At 47.2% G+C, this 17,015-nt stretch overlaps 1 protein-coding gene across 2 annotated transcripts in view; it reads left to right on the top strand.

Annotated features, from left to right (window-relative positions):
- The first annotated feature begins 3,795 nt into the window (after positions 1-3,795).
- TBC1D2B (TBC1 domain family member 2B) overlaps positions 3,796-17,015 on the top strand; it is a 76,158-nt gene continuing 62,938 nt past the window's right edge. For both annotated transcript variants that reach the window (XM_054239520.2, XM_035259376.3), the window contains exon 1: positions 3,796-4,242. In XM_054239520.2, the coding sequence (XP_054095495.1) occupies positions 3,880-4,242 (363 nt within the window). In that variant the 5' untranslated portion in view covers positions 3,796-3,879. The remainder of the gene's footprint in view (positions 4,243-17,015) is intronic.

The raw sequence follows: 17,015 nt of genomic DNA, 5'->3' as shown, positions 1-17,015 counted from the left end.
CCTGGAGAAAGTCAGTGGGGTAGAGGGACCTGGGGAAGGGCTCAAGAGTCAAGAGGGTTTAGGGGTTGATTCTGGAGGCTCTAGGGATCCTCGGAAGGCCTGGGAAGCCTGGTCGTGCAGACAGAGACTCAGGGTCCTCCAGGGGACCCTCCTGAGACATTGCTGGTGGTTCTGAGGCCTCCATATTTCACCACGCTCACTGGGGACTCAGGCCTGTGTTTGTGCAGCCTCCTTACAGGGCCACATTCCAGACCCAGCCAGACCCAGGCAGGGGCCAGGCCAATTTATCCCTTAGGATTCTAATAGGCTCAGTGCCTGGGCCCGCCTGCTTGTGAAATGTTTGTGGCCTAAGAAAAATCTATTTGCTCGAAAACACAGGAAAAAGAGCAAAATTAGAATTAATGAACATTTAATTAAATGTCTACAAATGTAACATGTCACCTTTAGAGTCATCATAAAAAGGTCAAAACAGGGCAGGACACCATGGTATCATACCTTAATCCCAGTACTCTGGGAGGCCAAGGTGGGAGGATCACTTGAGACTAGGAGTTTGAGACCAGCCTGGGCAACATGGCAAAGACCTATCTCTATGAAAAATACCAAAATTAGCTGGGCGTGGCGGTGCGCACACCCATTGTCCCAGCTACTTAGGAGGCTGAGGTGGGAGGAACGCTTAAGCCCAGGAGCGGGAGGTTGCAGTGAGCCAAGACAGCGTCACCGCACTCCAGCCTACCTATTGTGTAGACACAATGAGACCCATCTCAAAAAAAAAGTCATTATGTTTGAGAACAATTTCTGGGTTAGGTTTCTCTCACTTGGCCAAAATTCCCACATAGACATGACGATTGCCAAGAAATCAGCCACTTATAAATTAAAATGAGAACTCATAATTGGATAATATCATGAGTGCAATTATGGATATTCCTGCAATAGTTTTAAGGCAAAAATTATGTATATGTTTATTACGGGATGTAGGGCATTTTCACGTTTGATATGATATAAAGTGTGGCCTCCAGAAGGAAGACGGCAGTGGCCTGCAAGCATTTTATTTATTTTTATTTATTTATTTTGAGACAGAGTCTCACTCTCTTGCCCAGGCTGGAGTGCAGTGGTGAAATCTTGGTTCACTGCTACCTCTGCCTCCCAGACTCAAGCAATTCTTCTGCCTCTGCCTCCTGAGTAGCTGGGATTACAGGTGCCTGCCTCTATGCCTGGCTAATTTTTATATTTTTAGTAGAGATGAGGTTTCACTATGTTGGCCAGGCTGGTCTCAAACTCCTGACCTCAGGTGATCCACCTGCCTCAGCCTCCCAAAGTGCTGGGATTACAGGTGTGAACCACTGTGCCCAGCCCTGCAGGCATATTTTAAAATGGCCCCAGCTTGTCTATGCTGGGTGACCAGGGAAGGACTGGGGGCTCAGGGGTAGGGGAGTCAGGCTGAGATCCAACTTGCCTACTGGGGGACACAGACAGCAGCTCTAGGATGGGCTGTCGAGGCCCCTTGTCCCATCCCATCTGGCTAGCCCTGGCCAGCCAGCCCAAACTTTCATTCTGGGAGCTGGGCTTGTGCCTTGTGCCTGTGAAGGATGCCTTCCTCCAGCCTAGCAGACATCAGCCCCCAGGAGATACCTAATGGGACTTGGTCCTGTCCACTGGGACCGCAGGTCATGGCCACCCTCACTTCCTCCTAACTTATTGATATTGCTAGGAGAGATGGGCTACACCCTGTCCTGTCTCATTGCTTCCCTGTACTGTGCCAATACAGACCCGGTTCTCCCAGCTCTTCCCTTTCCAACAATATTTCAAGGTCATAGCCCACCCTGACTGCCTACCACACAAGCCAATCACAGCCCCTTTTACATACATGGTGAGGCCCAAAGTGAACTTGGACTCCTTACTCCCGAGAACAGTCCACCCCGCTCCTGCAGCACCATAATCTCTGGCCTCCCTCGTCTGGGCCCGGTCTGACTCTTAGATTCCCCCCTCTCCAAATCCGCTGACTGATGAGGAAGACATCAGTGTTAACTGTATGATGATAATAAGCTGATATGAGCCGAGTGCTTACTATGTGTGAGGCACCCGTTGCTAAGCACATTCATATGCATTTCTCATGTAATCCTTCCAATAACAACAGCACGAGAGAGCTACTTGTATTTATCAACCCCATTTTATAAATGAAGAGACAGAGGCCCAGAGAGGTTAAATCACTTTGCCAAGGCCATGCCTCTGGTAAGTGGCAGAGCTAGGCGGCACATCCAGTCAGAACGAAGTCGGAGCCCAGTCCTTAACACTGTGCTGACTGTGCTCAAACACAGCTGGAGAGGGCTACGATGGGAGGTGCCCTTGCTGTGGCCACCCCAGCCAGACCTCTGATGGGCCCCAGGAAAGGAGCACCCATGTGGTGGCAATGTAGGGCCTGCAGAGGGTCAGCGAGCTGAGTGAGGCCCCAGAGCCTGCCCTCCCTACCTGGGTGGCTCCAAACAGGCAGTCTAATTTGTGACCCTGTCCAGCTCAGAAAGGTCAGTTTTCCACATGGGTCTTTGTGTCTGTATAAAACATGCAAATCTATGAGGGTGAGATATTTGGTTTGGGCCCTCACAAATGTAGCTACACACTTCCTTTTTCCTTTGAATAAAGTGAGCTCTTGTACTCACTGGTCCCTCTGCCTGGAATGCTTCCTTCACATCTCTGGTTGCTCCCGTCCCTCCCATCATCCGAGTCTGTGCTCCCTATCACAGGATCAGACCGGCCTCCTTGCCTGTCCTGAGGGAGCAGCCAGCTATCCGCCCCCCCATCACCTCATCCTCTCACTTTGCTTTTTATTTATTCTATTTTTATGTTTGTGGGAACATAGTAGGTATATACATTTATGGGTTGCATGAGATTTTTTAATACAGGCATGCTATGCATAATAATCACATCAGGGTAAGTAGGGGATCCAACATCTCAAGCATTTATCCTTTGTGCTACAATCCAATTATACTCCTTTGGTTATTTTTTAACGTGCCGTCAAATTTTTTTTGACTCTAGTCACCCTGTTGTGCTGGCAAATACTTGGTCTTATTCATTTTCTTTGCTTTATTACAAAGCCATAGATTTGCCTTTTGAGGTTGTGAGAGTTCAAATAAGTTAATCTACAAAGCACTGATAAGTACTAGGTGCTATTTTAACTGGTAATCATTTACACGCCATCATGGCATTTATACAACATAGCACACATTACATTTGCCTGCTTTCTGTGTGTCACTTCTTTGCCTTACTAGAATATAATCTCCATGTGGGCAGGAGAATGACTGCTGTATCCACCAGGGCCTGGCTTACAGAGCTATACCTGGCATTCAGAAGGCGCTCAATAAATATATGTTGAATTCAATGAATTAACTGAGGTCTGGAGAGGCAGGAAATGCTCTGGCTCCCATGAATTCTGCAAATATTTACTCAGCACGTACTCAGCACTAGGCCATAGGCTGTCTCATTTTTACAGTATTAGCTTGAGACTCTGGCAGGAGGGAGACTTAAAAATCAAGTGTTTAGAATAAGGTACACAGAGTGAAATGGGGTTTTAAGCCGACACTCCGTTGGGTTTCGAGAGATGCACGCTCCCACGTACCCACACTGCAGTGAAGAAATAGACCATAGCTTCACTCGGCAGGGCGGGGACTTGGAGCCCACGTAACACTAAGGCAACTGACCCCGGGGGCAATGGCCAGTGGGCGGGCGGGGGCGAGACTACAAGTCCCAGGCCGCTTTGCGCGCCGGCGGGCCTTGCGCCGCGGCTGGGCGGCGCGGAGGGGTAGGGGGCGCAGTGGCCGCGGCGCGAAGGCGCTGGGCGCGGGTGCGGGCGCGGGCGTGGGCGCCGACGGTTGGCTCGCGGTAGGGATGCCCGGGGCCGGAGCCCGGGCGGAAGAAGGCGAGAGCAGCGGCGGCGAGGGCGCGGCGCAGGGGGCGGCCGCGGAGCCCGGGGCGGGTGCCGTGCGGGAGCCAGCGCGGCTGTGCGGCTACCTGCAGAAGCTGTCGGGCAAGGGCCCGCTTCGCGGCTACCGCAGCCGCTGGTTCGTGTTCGACGCGCGCCGCTGCTACCTCTACTACTTCAAGAGCCCGCAGGACGCGTTGCCTCTCGGCCACCTGGACATCGCGGACGCCTGCTTCAGCTACCAGGGTCCCGACGAGGCGGCGGAGCCGGGCGCGGAGCCGCCCGCACACTTCCAGGTGCACACCGCGGGAGCCGTCACGGTGCTCAAGGTGGGACCGCGCGCCCCGCTGCCGCCCCCGCGCTTCCGCCGGCGCCCCCTGCCTTGGCCGCGCGCCTGCGCCATCCACTCTCCTTCCTCCGAGGCCTCCTCGCCCCTGCCCACGTCGGCCTGCGTTTTCCCGCTTCTCCACATCCCGTCCTCGTTCCTTGGCCAGTCTGGCTGTGGTCACCCAGCCCTGGCTCCTTCCTCAGACACCTTGACCCATTATCTCCCTCTACTCCTTCTCTCGGGCCGCTCTGTGATGTCTCCCGACCCCCACCATCCCGTGGATGTCCTGTGCAGCCCTCCCAGGCATCCATAAGCGTAGGCTTCTACCCCCGGGGGCTCCTTTAGGACTGTGTCTGTGACCTTGGTACCTCAGTGAACTGCTCTGCGTGGCAGTGGCCTCCTCTATAAAATGGGAGAGCAGTAGTATCTACCTCATGGGGTGTTGGGATTAAATGAATTATACTCTAAACTGCTCAGTATTAGTGCATTTGTTTTATTTTTATTTTATGTATGTATGTATTTATTTATTTATTCTTTTTGAGACAGGATCTTACTCTGTTGCCCAGGCTGGAGTGCAAGATCTTGGCTCACTGCAGCCTACATGCCTGGCCTCATGTGATCCTCCCTCGTCAACCTCCCAAGTAGCTAGGACCACAGGCATGGGCTACCACGCCTGACTGACTAAAACAAATTTTAAAATTTATTTTTATTAATAAACGGGGTCTCACTATGTTGCCCAGGCTAGTCTCTAATTCCTGGGCTCAAACCCTCCTCCCCAACCAGCTTCCCAAAGTGCGGGGAAGCCAGGGGTGAGCCACCGTGCCTTTAGCACTATGGACAGAAAGAATCAGAGATGGCAGTGCCCTTAGAGACAGTCCACTACATTTCTCTCCAGAATGGACAGGGATGCTTCAGCTAAGGTCACACAGCCAGTAGGTGGCAGGCCTGTTTTCTTGCTCCTTGCTTTGTCTGGGAGAGTTGGGAGGGGGTCGCTTCAGCCAGTTATGCCTTGCTCCTTTGAGGCTCCATTAATCCTCCAGCGAACAGACACAATGGGAGATACAGTGTGGAAGTGGGAGAGTAGAGTCAGAAGTATTGGTGCTGAGAGGCCTTCCCTGACCTTGGGAGTCCCGGGGGACTAAACTGTCACCTCCTAGGAGCCCACCTCCATTGAGCACTTGGAGGGATTTGGGGTGCCAGCCTGGAGCTGGGTGTCCTTTCTCCAGGCTTTGCTCCTTGCCTGGTTCCTGTGAGTCTCCACCCTCACTGACTCCTCTTCCGTATTGCACGTTGGGCTTTCTCCAGGGCAACAGGGTTGGGCTGGGGTGTACGAAAGCAGTGACAAAGCTGGCCACACATAGAGCAGAGCAGGCAAGCACCTGGCCTTGTGAGCTCAGGACTGTTCCTCAGACCCCCCAGAGCTGCTAATAGCTGGAGCTGCTCCTGGGAGATGTTCTGAGAGCTTTGTCCACTCAGCTTTTGCCAATTCAAGAAGGATCTGATTCCCATGTTCTCTCAGGCTCCCTTGTCCTGTCTGTAAGTGGGTGCAGACAGCCTGTTTACCCAAAGGAAACCAACTCAGGTTGCAGTCCTACTCAGGGTTACTTAGAGAGCACCTGCATAAGCTTGGGAATGGACCTGTGGGGACCTTTAACAAAGGCAGAGGCTTTTCCTCAGTGTAGATACGGGCTGTCCCTGTGTCTGATGAATTTCCTGTGGGGTGTTTGTTAAAGAAAATAGAGTGTGTGTTTCAGATTTTTCCCAGATGACTGTAGAGCCCTCTATCAGTTTTTTTCATTAAAAAAAAATTCCGAATCTACATAAGCAGGGTTACAAGGGATATTGTCAGGAGTGTGGCTTTAAACTTGGATGGACTTGAACTTGAAGCAGGAGTGTGCTGCTCACACATGTTGGACAAACTGCACCACTTCCCTTCCTTAGTTTCCTCTTTGGTCTAGTGGGAATTGTACCTTCCTCATTAGGTGGTTGTGAGGATTCTGGAGAATGTTACGGAAAACGGCTGGCACATTTTCCATAGTGGTATGGAAATTAGTAGGCACTACATGGCATATGAAACATCAAGTAGTGTCTTTGGCCAAATATGTAGTGTATTCATATAATGGAATATTATGCAGTGGTAAACAAAGGAATTAGAAATACAGGTGTCAATGTGGATTACTCTCACAAACATAAAATTGAGCAAGAAATAAGTTACAGACTGATTGTGTTGAGAATACCACTTACAGAAAGGTTAGGAGGATCATGTGGAACAGTGCTGCAGAGCATAAGGATGTATTTTGTGTGGGGAGAGGAGGATCTGCATGGGGCTAATGAGCCCTGGTTTCCAGGTGGTGGTTGCCTCTAATGGAAAGAGTGGGAATGTGACTGGGAATTTGTGCCTCAGGGCTTCCACTGTTGTTTTGCAGTATTTCTTGAACTGGGTCATAGGTGTATCAGTGTTTGTTATATTATGCTATCCATCTTAAAAAAGAAATATCTTTTCCTTTGGATTACTGACAATGGAGGAATATTTTGACATGTACAATTAAATTGGTCACAGACTAAGATAATACCTGAGGCCGAGTGTTGGCTATATACAACAATGGGAATGGAAACAGGCAAGGCTTTCTAGAAGAAGGGAGCAGAAGAACGGGCATGGTGGCTCACACTTGTAATCCCAGCACTTTGGGGGGCCGGGGCAGGTGGATCACTTAAAGTAAGGAGTTCAAGACCAGCCTGACCAACATGGTGAAACTCCGTCTCTACTAAAAATACAGAAATTAGCTGGGTGTGGTGGCCCATGCCTGTAGTCCCAGCTGCTTAGGAGGCTGAGGCAGGAGAACTGCATACCAGGAGGCAGAGGTTGCAGTGAGCCAAGATCATATCACTGCACTCCAGAGTGAGACTTTGTCTCAAAAAAAAGAAAAAAAAAAAAAAAAAGAAATTGGAGATTTAGGCTGAGGTAGGAGAATTGCCTGAACCCAGGAGGCGGAGGTTGCGGTGAGCCGAGATCGCACCATTGCACTCCAGCCTGGGTAACAAGAGCGAAACTCTGTCTCAAAAAAAAAAAGGGGGGGGTGGGTAGCAGGGTTTTAGAGTAGGGGGTGGGTAGCAGGGTTTTAGAGTAGGGATGTGTTTGAAGAAAGATAAATTTCATTTTACAGTTACTTCTTTTCAGCTGTGGGAGTAAAATCTTTATGGTGGTAAGTATGGGAATTATCAATTTATCTTCCTTTTCATCTTTCAAATGCAGGAACTGATGTCCATAAGCCTTAATGTTCACCTAATGTGTCACTTCAGGGCTTCCCAGCCATAGAGGAGACCTTGATTTCTGAGGATTTTAAGTTAGGATTTAGCCCTGCTCAGACTTCAGCTAGTTGTGTATAATTTTACAAATACCACTTCTTTTCACAGAGGGTTAAAAAGTAAAGAAAAGTCAGCAATTTTCTTATTCTATTATTGTATGCTTTTCTTATTTTAAAGCATCTTTCAGCTTTCTCTGGAGAAGTTGTGGTTTTGTTGGGCTTTTTCAAAATGTTTTACTATGTGAGTCTTAGCGAAAGCTGATATAGGAATTTCTTGGTAAACTCCTCTATTCCCAAACTTAGGGATTTGATCTGGTGGTTTATGAGGTAATAGAGGCTAGACAGGGGATGGGATTTTGCCGACATGATGAAGCTAGACTCAATTCCTCTCTGAAAAATAGAGGTTCCAGGAACAGTGAGTGTCCAGAATGTGGAGTATCATTGTATATTGTCTGATCTGACAAGTCTACTTTTTTTTTTTTACTTTGTTTTGGATCAAATAAGGTATAGTAGTAGTCTTTCCTTTTACTGCATTTGGTATCACTTTTTGGATAGTGAATATCACAAGGGAACATTTGACTGCCCAGTTCTTTACCAGGATGTATAGTACCTTTTACTGGACATGTCTAGAAACTGCTGCAAGGGTCTAGCAGAGGCTGATGCTCCCTCTGTGCATCTCTGTGTGTAGGGGTGCTGGAGGCTTCTCACGAACTTTCCTGGAATCTGAGGCATTTAGGGGAAGGAGAGCATGTGACTGATCAAGGATGAAGCTTAAACAGCCTTGCTCTTCCAGATCTCTGTAGGCTTTGGAGCAAGAGAGCGTCCTCAGACAGTCAGCACATGAATTCCTCCCTCCTTAGGTGCTTGGTGCTAAATGGACATGTGTGTTGGTTTCCGAGCCACATGTAACTGAATAGCTGGGTACCCCTATTCTTAACCCATTGTGGTGGGAATGCACATTCCCTGGTGCTGAAATTTCTCTTAATGACAAACATTTGTCGGCTTGGTAATCATAGTGTGTTCAGTACAAAATAGATGTGGTGAACCAGCCTTCTTTGCTGTATGGTTCTCCTAAGCTGTTCTGCCCTAGGGCATCTGCTCAGTCTTGAAGCATGATTTAACTCTTTAAGATATGGGGATTTAACTTTTCATGGCTTTCCAATTAGTAGGTTCCTTCCAGGCAAGTCGAGTATTATGCTTCTGATAGAGCACAGTGGCATTCCATCTCCCACTGCCTCTCACACAGTCCTCATTGCAGGGGAGTCTCCATCCTATTTCTTGCTCACCAGAGGATAAGCTCCCTCTGGTCTGTGTGGATCCTCACCTCCTGCAACAGTATCTGGCACAAAGGAGATATATTATATAGTGTTATGTTCCTGAAGAATTCATATGTTGAAGCACCTACTCCCAATGTGATGATATTTAGAGGCAGGCCTTTGGAAGATAATTAGGTCATGAGCGTGGAGCCTTCGTGAATGGAATTAGTGCCCTTATAAAGAGAGACCCTAGAGAGATGAGCTCCCTCCCTACCGGTGAAGATATAGCAAAAAGGCATTCCTTTCCAAAACAGGAAGAAGGTCCTCACCAGGAACCAAACTGACCAGCACCTTGATGTTGGACTTTCCAGCCTTCAGAACTAAGGATAAGTTTCTGTTGTTTAAGCCACTCAGTCTGTGTGGTGTCTTTGTTATAGCAGCCTGAACTGACTAAGGTAAGGTGTCCAGGTAGACATTTGTTGAATGAATGAATAGAAAATGGTCACCCAGTAAGCACTGGTTTTAGTATGAGCCTTGACCCTTTAGAATCAATTGGCCAGAACTCCCAAATATACAGGTGTATTACATGTCATTCTTGCCTGTGTCATGGAGGCGGCAGCCATTCAGTGAATGCCCACTGAATGTAACAGACATCAGGAATCCAACAGGGGTTATGACTCACCCTTTCCCAGAGGAGCGGGCTTACAGTCGGTTCCGTATTTTCAGGTCTCTGGTATTTCATGCGCATAGTCAGGACTCCAAGGACACTGTTAGAGCGGGGGCAAACTTTTTATGTAAAGGGCCACATAGTATTTTAGGTTTTGCTTACCCTGCTATCTGTCACTATTCTGCTGTAGTAGTACAGAAACAACCGTAGAATCAATAGAGCTGTGTTTTAACTTTTAGTTATGGATGCTGAAATTTGGATATCATATGATTTTCACATTTCATAAAATATTCTTTTGATTTTTTTTCATCATTTGAAAATGTTAGCTGGGCACAGTGGCTCACTCCTGTAATCCCAGCACTTTGGGAGGCATAGGTGGGAGGATTACTCGAGCCCAAGAGTTCAAGACCAGCCTGGGCAACAAAGTGAAACCCCATCTCTACAAAAATTTAAAAACTGGCCAGGTGTGCCTGCGCACGGTGGCTCATGCCTGTAATCCCATCACTTTGGGAGGCTGAGGTGGGTGGATCACTTGAGGTCAGGAGTTCAAGACCAGCCTGACCAGCATAGTGAAACCTTGTCTCTACTAAAAATACAAAATTATCTGAGTGTGGTGGTGCATGCTTGTAATCCCAGCTACTTGGGAGGCTGAGGCAGGAGAATTGCTTAAACCCAGGAGACCGAGGTTGCAGTGAGCTGTGATGGCACCATTGCACTCCAGCCTGGGTGACGAGAGTGAAACTCCTTCTCAAACAAACAAAAAACGAACAAAAAAAACTAGCCAGGTGTGATGGTGTATGTCTTTAGTCCCAGCTACTTGGGAGGCTGAGGCAGAAGGACTGCTTGAGCCCAGGAGGTGGAGATTGCAGTGAGCTGTGTTCACGCCACTGTACTCCAGCCTGGGTGACAGAGGGAGAACCTGTTTCGAAAAAACAAAATAGCAAAGTAAAAATGTAAAAACTGTCCTTGGCTTGTAGATTGTGCAGAAATAGGCAGAGGCTGGAAATGACCCCAGGCTGTAGTTCACTGACTTGTGTTCTAGGGAGGCCTCAGGAGCTACTCACTCACTTACTCACTCACTCCCTCCCTCCCTCCCTCCCTCACTCAGTGTGCTGAGGCACTGGATATATGCCTGGACAAGACAAACAGTTCCTGTACTCATGGAGCTTTCAGTATGCGGGGGGCAGTTGTTAATACAATATAACAAACACCAGCCAGTGCTAGGAGGTTTGAAAGGAAAGAGATGCAGCGCATGTATAGTTCAGGATCTTGATCTGGTTTAAGGATGGGGGAGGACTAGGACTTTCCTGAAGAAGCCACATTTGAGCTGGGACACAAAAGATGAGTTGGTGTTGACTAGGGGGTGGAGAGGCGGAAATAAAGTGTTGTAGGGAGAGGAAATGGCATAAGTAGAGGACCTTAGGTGGGGGTGCTGCTTGCATGAGGGACTCAAGGAGTGCCGGGCGGCAGCTAGGGGTGAAGGGGACTTAGGCTTTGGAAGAGGAAGCAGGCCTGGGGCCAGGGAAGGAGTTTGGTCTTTGTCCTGAGAGCTAGCGTCAGTGAAGAGTTTTAAGCAGGATTTGATGAATAGATTTGTTTTCCTTTCTTCTGCTCCCAAATAGATTGTTTTAGTCCATTTGGGCTGCTATGATAAAATGCCATAGACAGGGTAGCTTATACGCAAAAGAAATTTATTTCTCATAGTTCTGGAGTCTGGGAAGTCCAAGATGAAGGCACCAGCAGATTTGGTGTCTGATGAGGGCTCACTCTCTGCTTTAGAGTAGTGCCTTCCAGTGGTGTCCTCACAGCAGAAGGGGACAAGCAAGCTCCCTCCAGGGCCTCCATCTATGTATGTATGTATGTATGTTAGTATATGTGTATGTATGCATCTATCTGTCTGCACGTATTTTTATCCTCAAATTCCTTTTATCACTCTGGCCTGTTTTATGAGGAGCCTGATCTCATTCCAGAGGGCTCTGCCCCATGACTGAATCACTTCCCACAAGCCTTCACTCTTAATACTATCTTCTTGGAGACTGGGTCTCAACACGTGAATTTTGTGGGGACACAGATGTTCAAACTGTGGCTGGTGGTTTGGTCATGCCTACTATTTTTATTTAACTAGGTTGGAGGATTATCTTGTTTGCGTATGAAGGGCTCAAGTATTTATATGTTATATACTGGCAAACAGGCTTAAAAGTAGGTCAATGCAAAGCTGAAGCTATCTTGAGCAGTTGCTTCTTAATTGTTTCTGAGTAGGGGCTGCTGTGATGGGTGAAGCTTGCTTTGGCAAGCCTGTGTGGCTGGGGCAGCCCCGCCCTGGTGGACTTCCCTCCCTGAATCATTCCTAGTGTTCCCTGGCCTTGACTTCTCTCCTGCTGCACTTGCATTGCTTATATGCACATTGCCAATTTCCTTCCCCTGTGGAGATAACGATTTCTCGAGAAATGGAAGGAGGCGTCAGATGCATTCAGGGTGGAGGTGTACCAGCTCCCACCCTACTAAGGCATCTGAGGTGGGTGGACAGGTCTCCTTGGTCAGACACTTCTACCTTTGAGCCACTGGGGTGCAGATTTCCCACCTCCAGTCAGAACAAAATATAAATAGTAACACCCCCTTCCTCTAAAGAAAGAAAAAGACCCCGCCATTGTAGAAGTGACTCTCAGATTGGGAGAGGGAAAGGCATTTTCATTAGCAATTTCCGGTTCTGGTGTTTAATGACATTTGATGAAGTGTTTACCTGTATCCTGTCAGGCCAGCCCTCATCTGGGCTTTGTTTGCTTTCACAGAGTGAATGCAACGTGGAAATGGTAAACTGGGTAGTGGTGACTAGTTAGTGACTTCTGAATAGTGTTCTGTGAAATATTCTGCCTGGAGTGCTCAGTTCAGTAAACATCCTGAGCACCCAGATGTGTGAGGCCATGTGAGGGGCAAGAAGCTGAGAGTATCCCTGGGGAGACTGCGGCTTTCGTGATTATCCAGCAGGCAGTAGCTCACCAGCCAGCACAGGAGGCCCCCAGTCGGCTAGACATGCAGGATGGTTTTGCTCCCTGATCTAGTCTTTGAGCGTCCGCTGTTGTGTCCTACTATGCATCACCTCTTAGGAGGAGATTTTGTTGGTGTAGTTCACTACTGTGCCTTTCATACTTAGAGGATGCCAACACTTGTTAGATGCTTGTTGGCTAAATGCATGCTTTAAGCTCTCATATCCTCTGTGTGTGCATGTATGTGTCTGTGTATGTGTGCGTGGTGTGCTCTCATTTCATGGTCAAATGGACATTTGCAGTGTCCATTCACTCAGGAAATATTTTTGAGCAGCTATCATATTCTAAGCACTATGCTTCTTACTGCAAATAGAGAAAATTTTCCATTGATTGAAGAAACTATAGTGTTTACTTTAAAAATAGCTTGGTGTCTGATATAATCAAAGAATTGTAAGAATTTTGAAAAAAATGGCTGGGCGCAGTGGCTCACGCCTGTAATCCCAGCACTTTGGGAGGACGAGGTGGGTGGATCACGAGGTCAAGAGATCGAGACCATCCTGGTCAACATGGTGAAACCCCATCTCTACTAAAAATACAAAAAAATTAGCTGGTCCTGGTGGCGCGTGCCTGTAATCCCAGCTACTCAGGAGGCTGAGGCAGGAGAATTGCCTGAACCCAGGAGGCGGAGGTTGTGGTGAGCTGAGATTGTGCCATTGCACTACAGCCTGGGTAACAAGAGCGAAACTCCGTCTCAAAAAAAAAAATTTTTTTTGAAAAAAACATTGAAGAAGACCATATTTGTCTGTAGTATTCAACATTGGGAGATAAATATCACATGTCTGCAAGTTTTTCGATTCTGAGAGACTCTGGTACTTCATGGTAAGTGAAGGGGAGGGTATATCCCTATGTAAAATACTAATCTGGATATGGCCCAGGGCCAGAAATCTGTGGTTTGTGTAATAATTTCGGTGAACACTGCAGAACTGTTCTGTATGACTGATTATCAAGAAAAACTCCCTGAAGAAGGTGGGAAAAGGCAGTTGGTAAATTTTGGTATAATTGTGCTCAAAGACTTAGTTCCTCTTGGATCAGCAACATGTGTTCCCAGTAAGCTGGGAATCACCATATTCTAATGAGTTTGCATGCTTGGCCATTTTCTTAGCTTTTGCAGAGATTGATTACCTGGGAAAACTGGAATCCAGTATGAGAAGGGGGGATTTGGGAGCTGAGATCCTATGGGTTTCTTCTTTCTGCCCCTTTCCTAGGCCAGTGCTACTGAACCAGCAGACCTTCCTTGAGCAGCCTGGCCCCTGGGCTGGGACTTGTGTGGCTGTGTCAGATGGCAGGCCTGGCGGTGGCCTGGAGGTGGGCAGGCCAGTGTTATCAGAGATGTTGATCTTGGATTATAGGAATTATTTCTAGGCAGCAAGCCCAGTATTCATTTTCCTCTCCAGTTCTCTGGTGTCCAGGAGAGGCTGTGCTTGCAGAGAAGGTAGCCAGCTTTATAAATGGATGCAGCCAACTGGCCATTCACCAAGCAGACTTTGTTGAACAAGAGTCAAGCACTGTCTCTGGCCTCAGGGATCTTCTGTGTCTGTTCTGGGTGTGATTAGGGCATTGTCATTAGGTGGCTCTGTGAGCTGGAGAAAGGCATTCATTGTTTTTGCTTAAGGGTCATTGTCCCAAAGTTAGAACTGGAGAGGCCCTCAGAGATCAAACCCTTCCCATGCACGATACAGAGAGGAAACTGAGTCCCACAGCTAGCTACTGGCTACCCTGCCACTGAAACCTCCAAACGCATGAGCAACACCTTACCATTTTAAACCCACCAGTTCGATGATACTTGCTTCATGTATCTATCTTAATCCATTAGTAGAAAATTGGGCACATTCTTTTTTTTAGTAGTTGTATAGAGAGACTCAAATTGTACCTTTAAACATTTTCTGTTGGGGCACAGATTTAAGAAGTTGAATCACATGGGAATTAACAGCACAGGTTGTACACTGCCCGTGGGTTGTGTACTGCCCTACAAGGTTGACTTGATAGGAGGCATCAGTGATGCTTCCCTGGCAGAGACTAAGGCCTGGTGCATCCCTTTTCAGAGGGCTTCTCTTTGGAGGTGGCTTTGGTTTTCTGTTTGTTTCGTCAAAGGAAAACAGGCCAGTGGCAGATGGCCATATCTTCTCTTTCTGCTCTGTAAGGCATGCCCTCCGGCCTCAGAAGTGAACCACTTTTTAAACTGTACTATTTACACAGCTCTTTCATATATACTGCGCTAGAGGTAATGTGCTGGTAAGACTTCTTTCATGTCTGTCTTTGAAAGGATCTCCCTTAGAACTGCAGTTCTTAGATTTTGTGTGGGAAAGAAACCTTCCAGCCTCTGTTAAAATGCAGATTGTGGGGTTCCTACTGTAGAGATTCTGATTTGGTAGGCAGGCCAGAATGGGCCTCAGGAATCTGCATTTCTCTCTAGCATCCCAGCCCTTCTGCTGCAGACCTCTGTGGCTCCCCTGTGAAACATGAACGTTCTCTTTGGCTGTGAAGAAAAAACTGACCTTGTATGATGGTGGCTTTCTAAGTGGACTAGAAATAACTAAACTGCGTGGGTAGAGACCAGTGAAGTGTGAACCCTCCATCCTCAGGTTGACTCTCTGTGGTTTATAGCTGCATATCTTCTTTGCATTCTGATTTTGTATGCTCCAGAGGAGTGGCTTTTCGCCCAGTTCTCTATTGGCCCCAAGGTTTCTGACTCTTGTGCCGATCATAGTGACTGGCAGACCCCATGTTCTAGGGTTCCTCTCTGAGCATTCAGAGAGAGGCTCCTGGAGTGAACAGTGTTCACTTAGCATCTTTGGGTGTTTCTGGGAGGGTGAATGCAATGATTGCCACCACCGAAGAGCTGGTAAGTACTTTCAGATCCTCCAGCTTTTCACCAGAGAGAAGTGGGTAACCATCTGATACTCCTGAGACATTAACTCCACCTGAAAACACTGTTAGAAATCACTGTGGTTCCCAAACATGCCTGTCAATTCACTGAAAGACTAGGCCAGTTCTTGGTACTGGGCCCCGCTGCCTCCCACATCTCTGATGGATAGAGCCTGGGAACCTGTCCCAACTCCATTTCTTAAAACTTCATGTTAAGTCAGTCATTCGTGTGCCCTAGTTTTAGTTGAAAAACATGAAGCAGAATAATGTGTTGCATAGTGTGTGGAAGCCATTGAGGGCAGAGGTGGAGCAGGACTGTCCAGTAGGCCACAGGCTGTGGCTGCAGTTGTTATTTTCCCTGAGCTCATCCTGGGCTCTCTCACATTGTGCAATGGCAGAGCTGAGAGGGAACCACTGGAATGTAGCCCTGTGGTCACTCAAAGATCTCGTGCTCCCTTTCTCTGGGAAACAGAAAGCATTTTGACAGGCTTCTACGTTTCCTGCAGGGACGAGCATGCCCGGAGAGTGACCTTGCCCTTGCCCTTCTCTTGATGAAATTTGTAGCTCATCCCAGCCGGGTGGCCTGGGTGGTGAGAATCTTCGATGTGACCAGGTCCCTCACAAGCCCAGTTGTTTTCATCACCCACTTTCCTGTGAATTCACATCTGCTCTTCTTTGTACTAGTTGAGGGCCCTCTTATAGTCCGTTACCCTTAGTTGCTTATCTCTGTTAAATGGTTAACAGCTTAAAAAGGTAGTTGCTGAATATGGGTTTGAGAAATGACTTTTCTCTCAAGGTGTTTGCTTTTTAAAAGGGGTACTTGAGTATTAGAGATGGCGGAACTCCTCAGGGCACCACCTGCCAGAATGGATGAGGAATTTGTGGCATCTTCCTAGAGAATGGCTGCCCACCTCGATAGCAAACTATTCAGGGAAATTGATTATGGGTTCTAGCTGTGTGCTTGGCTTTTGAAAGGAGTTCGATTAGAACTATTTTAATAAGATATGATTATTTGATAAAATGTATGAATGCTGATTTTCAGATAGCAGTTTTAAAAGATACAAAAGGAGAATTTATGATGTTCACTAGAGGACTGGACCTTGCATTCTGCTTTCCAAGGAGCCAGGAAATCCAGGATTTGCCTTCTCGGTCTCTGTTGCTGGGCTGAAACAGAAGATTTCAAAACCTTACCATGGAAAAAATACATTTTTTTCCCCATTGGTGCTGGGCCAGATCCCTTGAAATTGTTTCCAGGCTCAGGATTTTGAAACACTCAGGAGAAAATTTGGAACCTAAAGTTATTTATCAGATTCAGGGTTACAGTCTGTTTTCCATTTCAATTTTGTTTTGTATTATCAGGCTGCTTACAATATCCTTGTGCTTTTTATTGCTTATGGAAGAAATTACTTTAGACATTTCTTAGAGATCCAGATATCCTTCCTTAAGTTTAAGCAACAAAAGTTCCTTTATTATGAGCAGCTATTGCATTCTTTTTAAGAAATGGATACCCAAAACTATTCATGTAATTTAAATTGCTTTCTATAAGGTTTGCAGACTTGACCCATTTTGTATATATATTTTCCTTCCTGTGGCTCATTTGTGATGGTTTTTTATGTTGTTCTTTTGGCTTATAAACA

The sequence above is a fragment of the Callithrix jacchus genome, chromosome 8, assembly GCF_049354715.1.
Source record: "Callithrix jacchus isolate 240 chromosome 8, calJac240_pri, whole genome shotgun sequence".
In the NCBI taxonomy this organism is placed as follows: Eukaryota; Metazoa; Chordata; class Mammalia; order Primates; family Cebidae; genus Callithrix; species Callithrix jacchus.
Note: the sequence above shows the minus strand (reverse complement) of the source record. Positions and strands in the feature narration are given on the sequence as shown.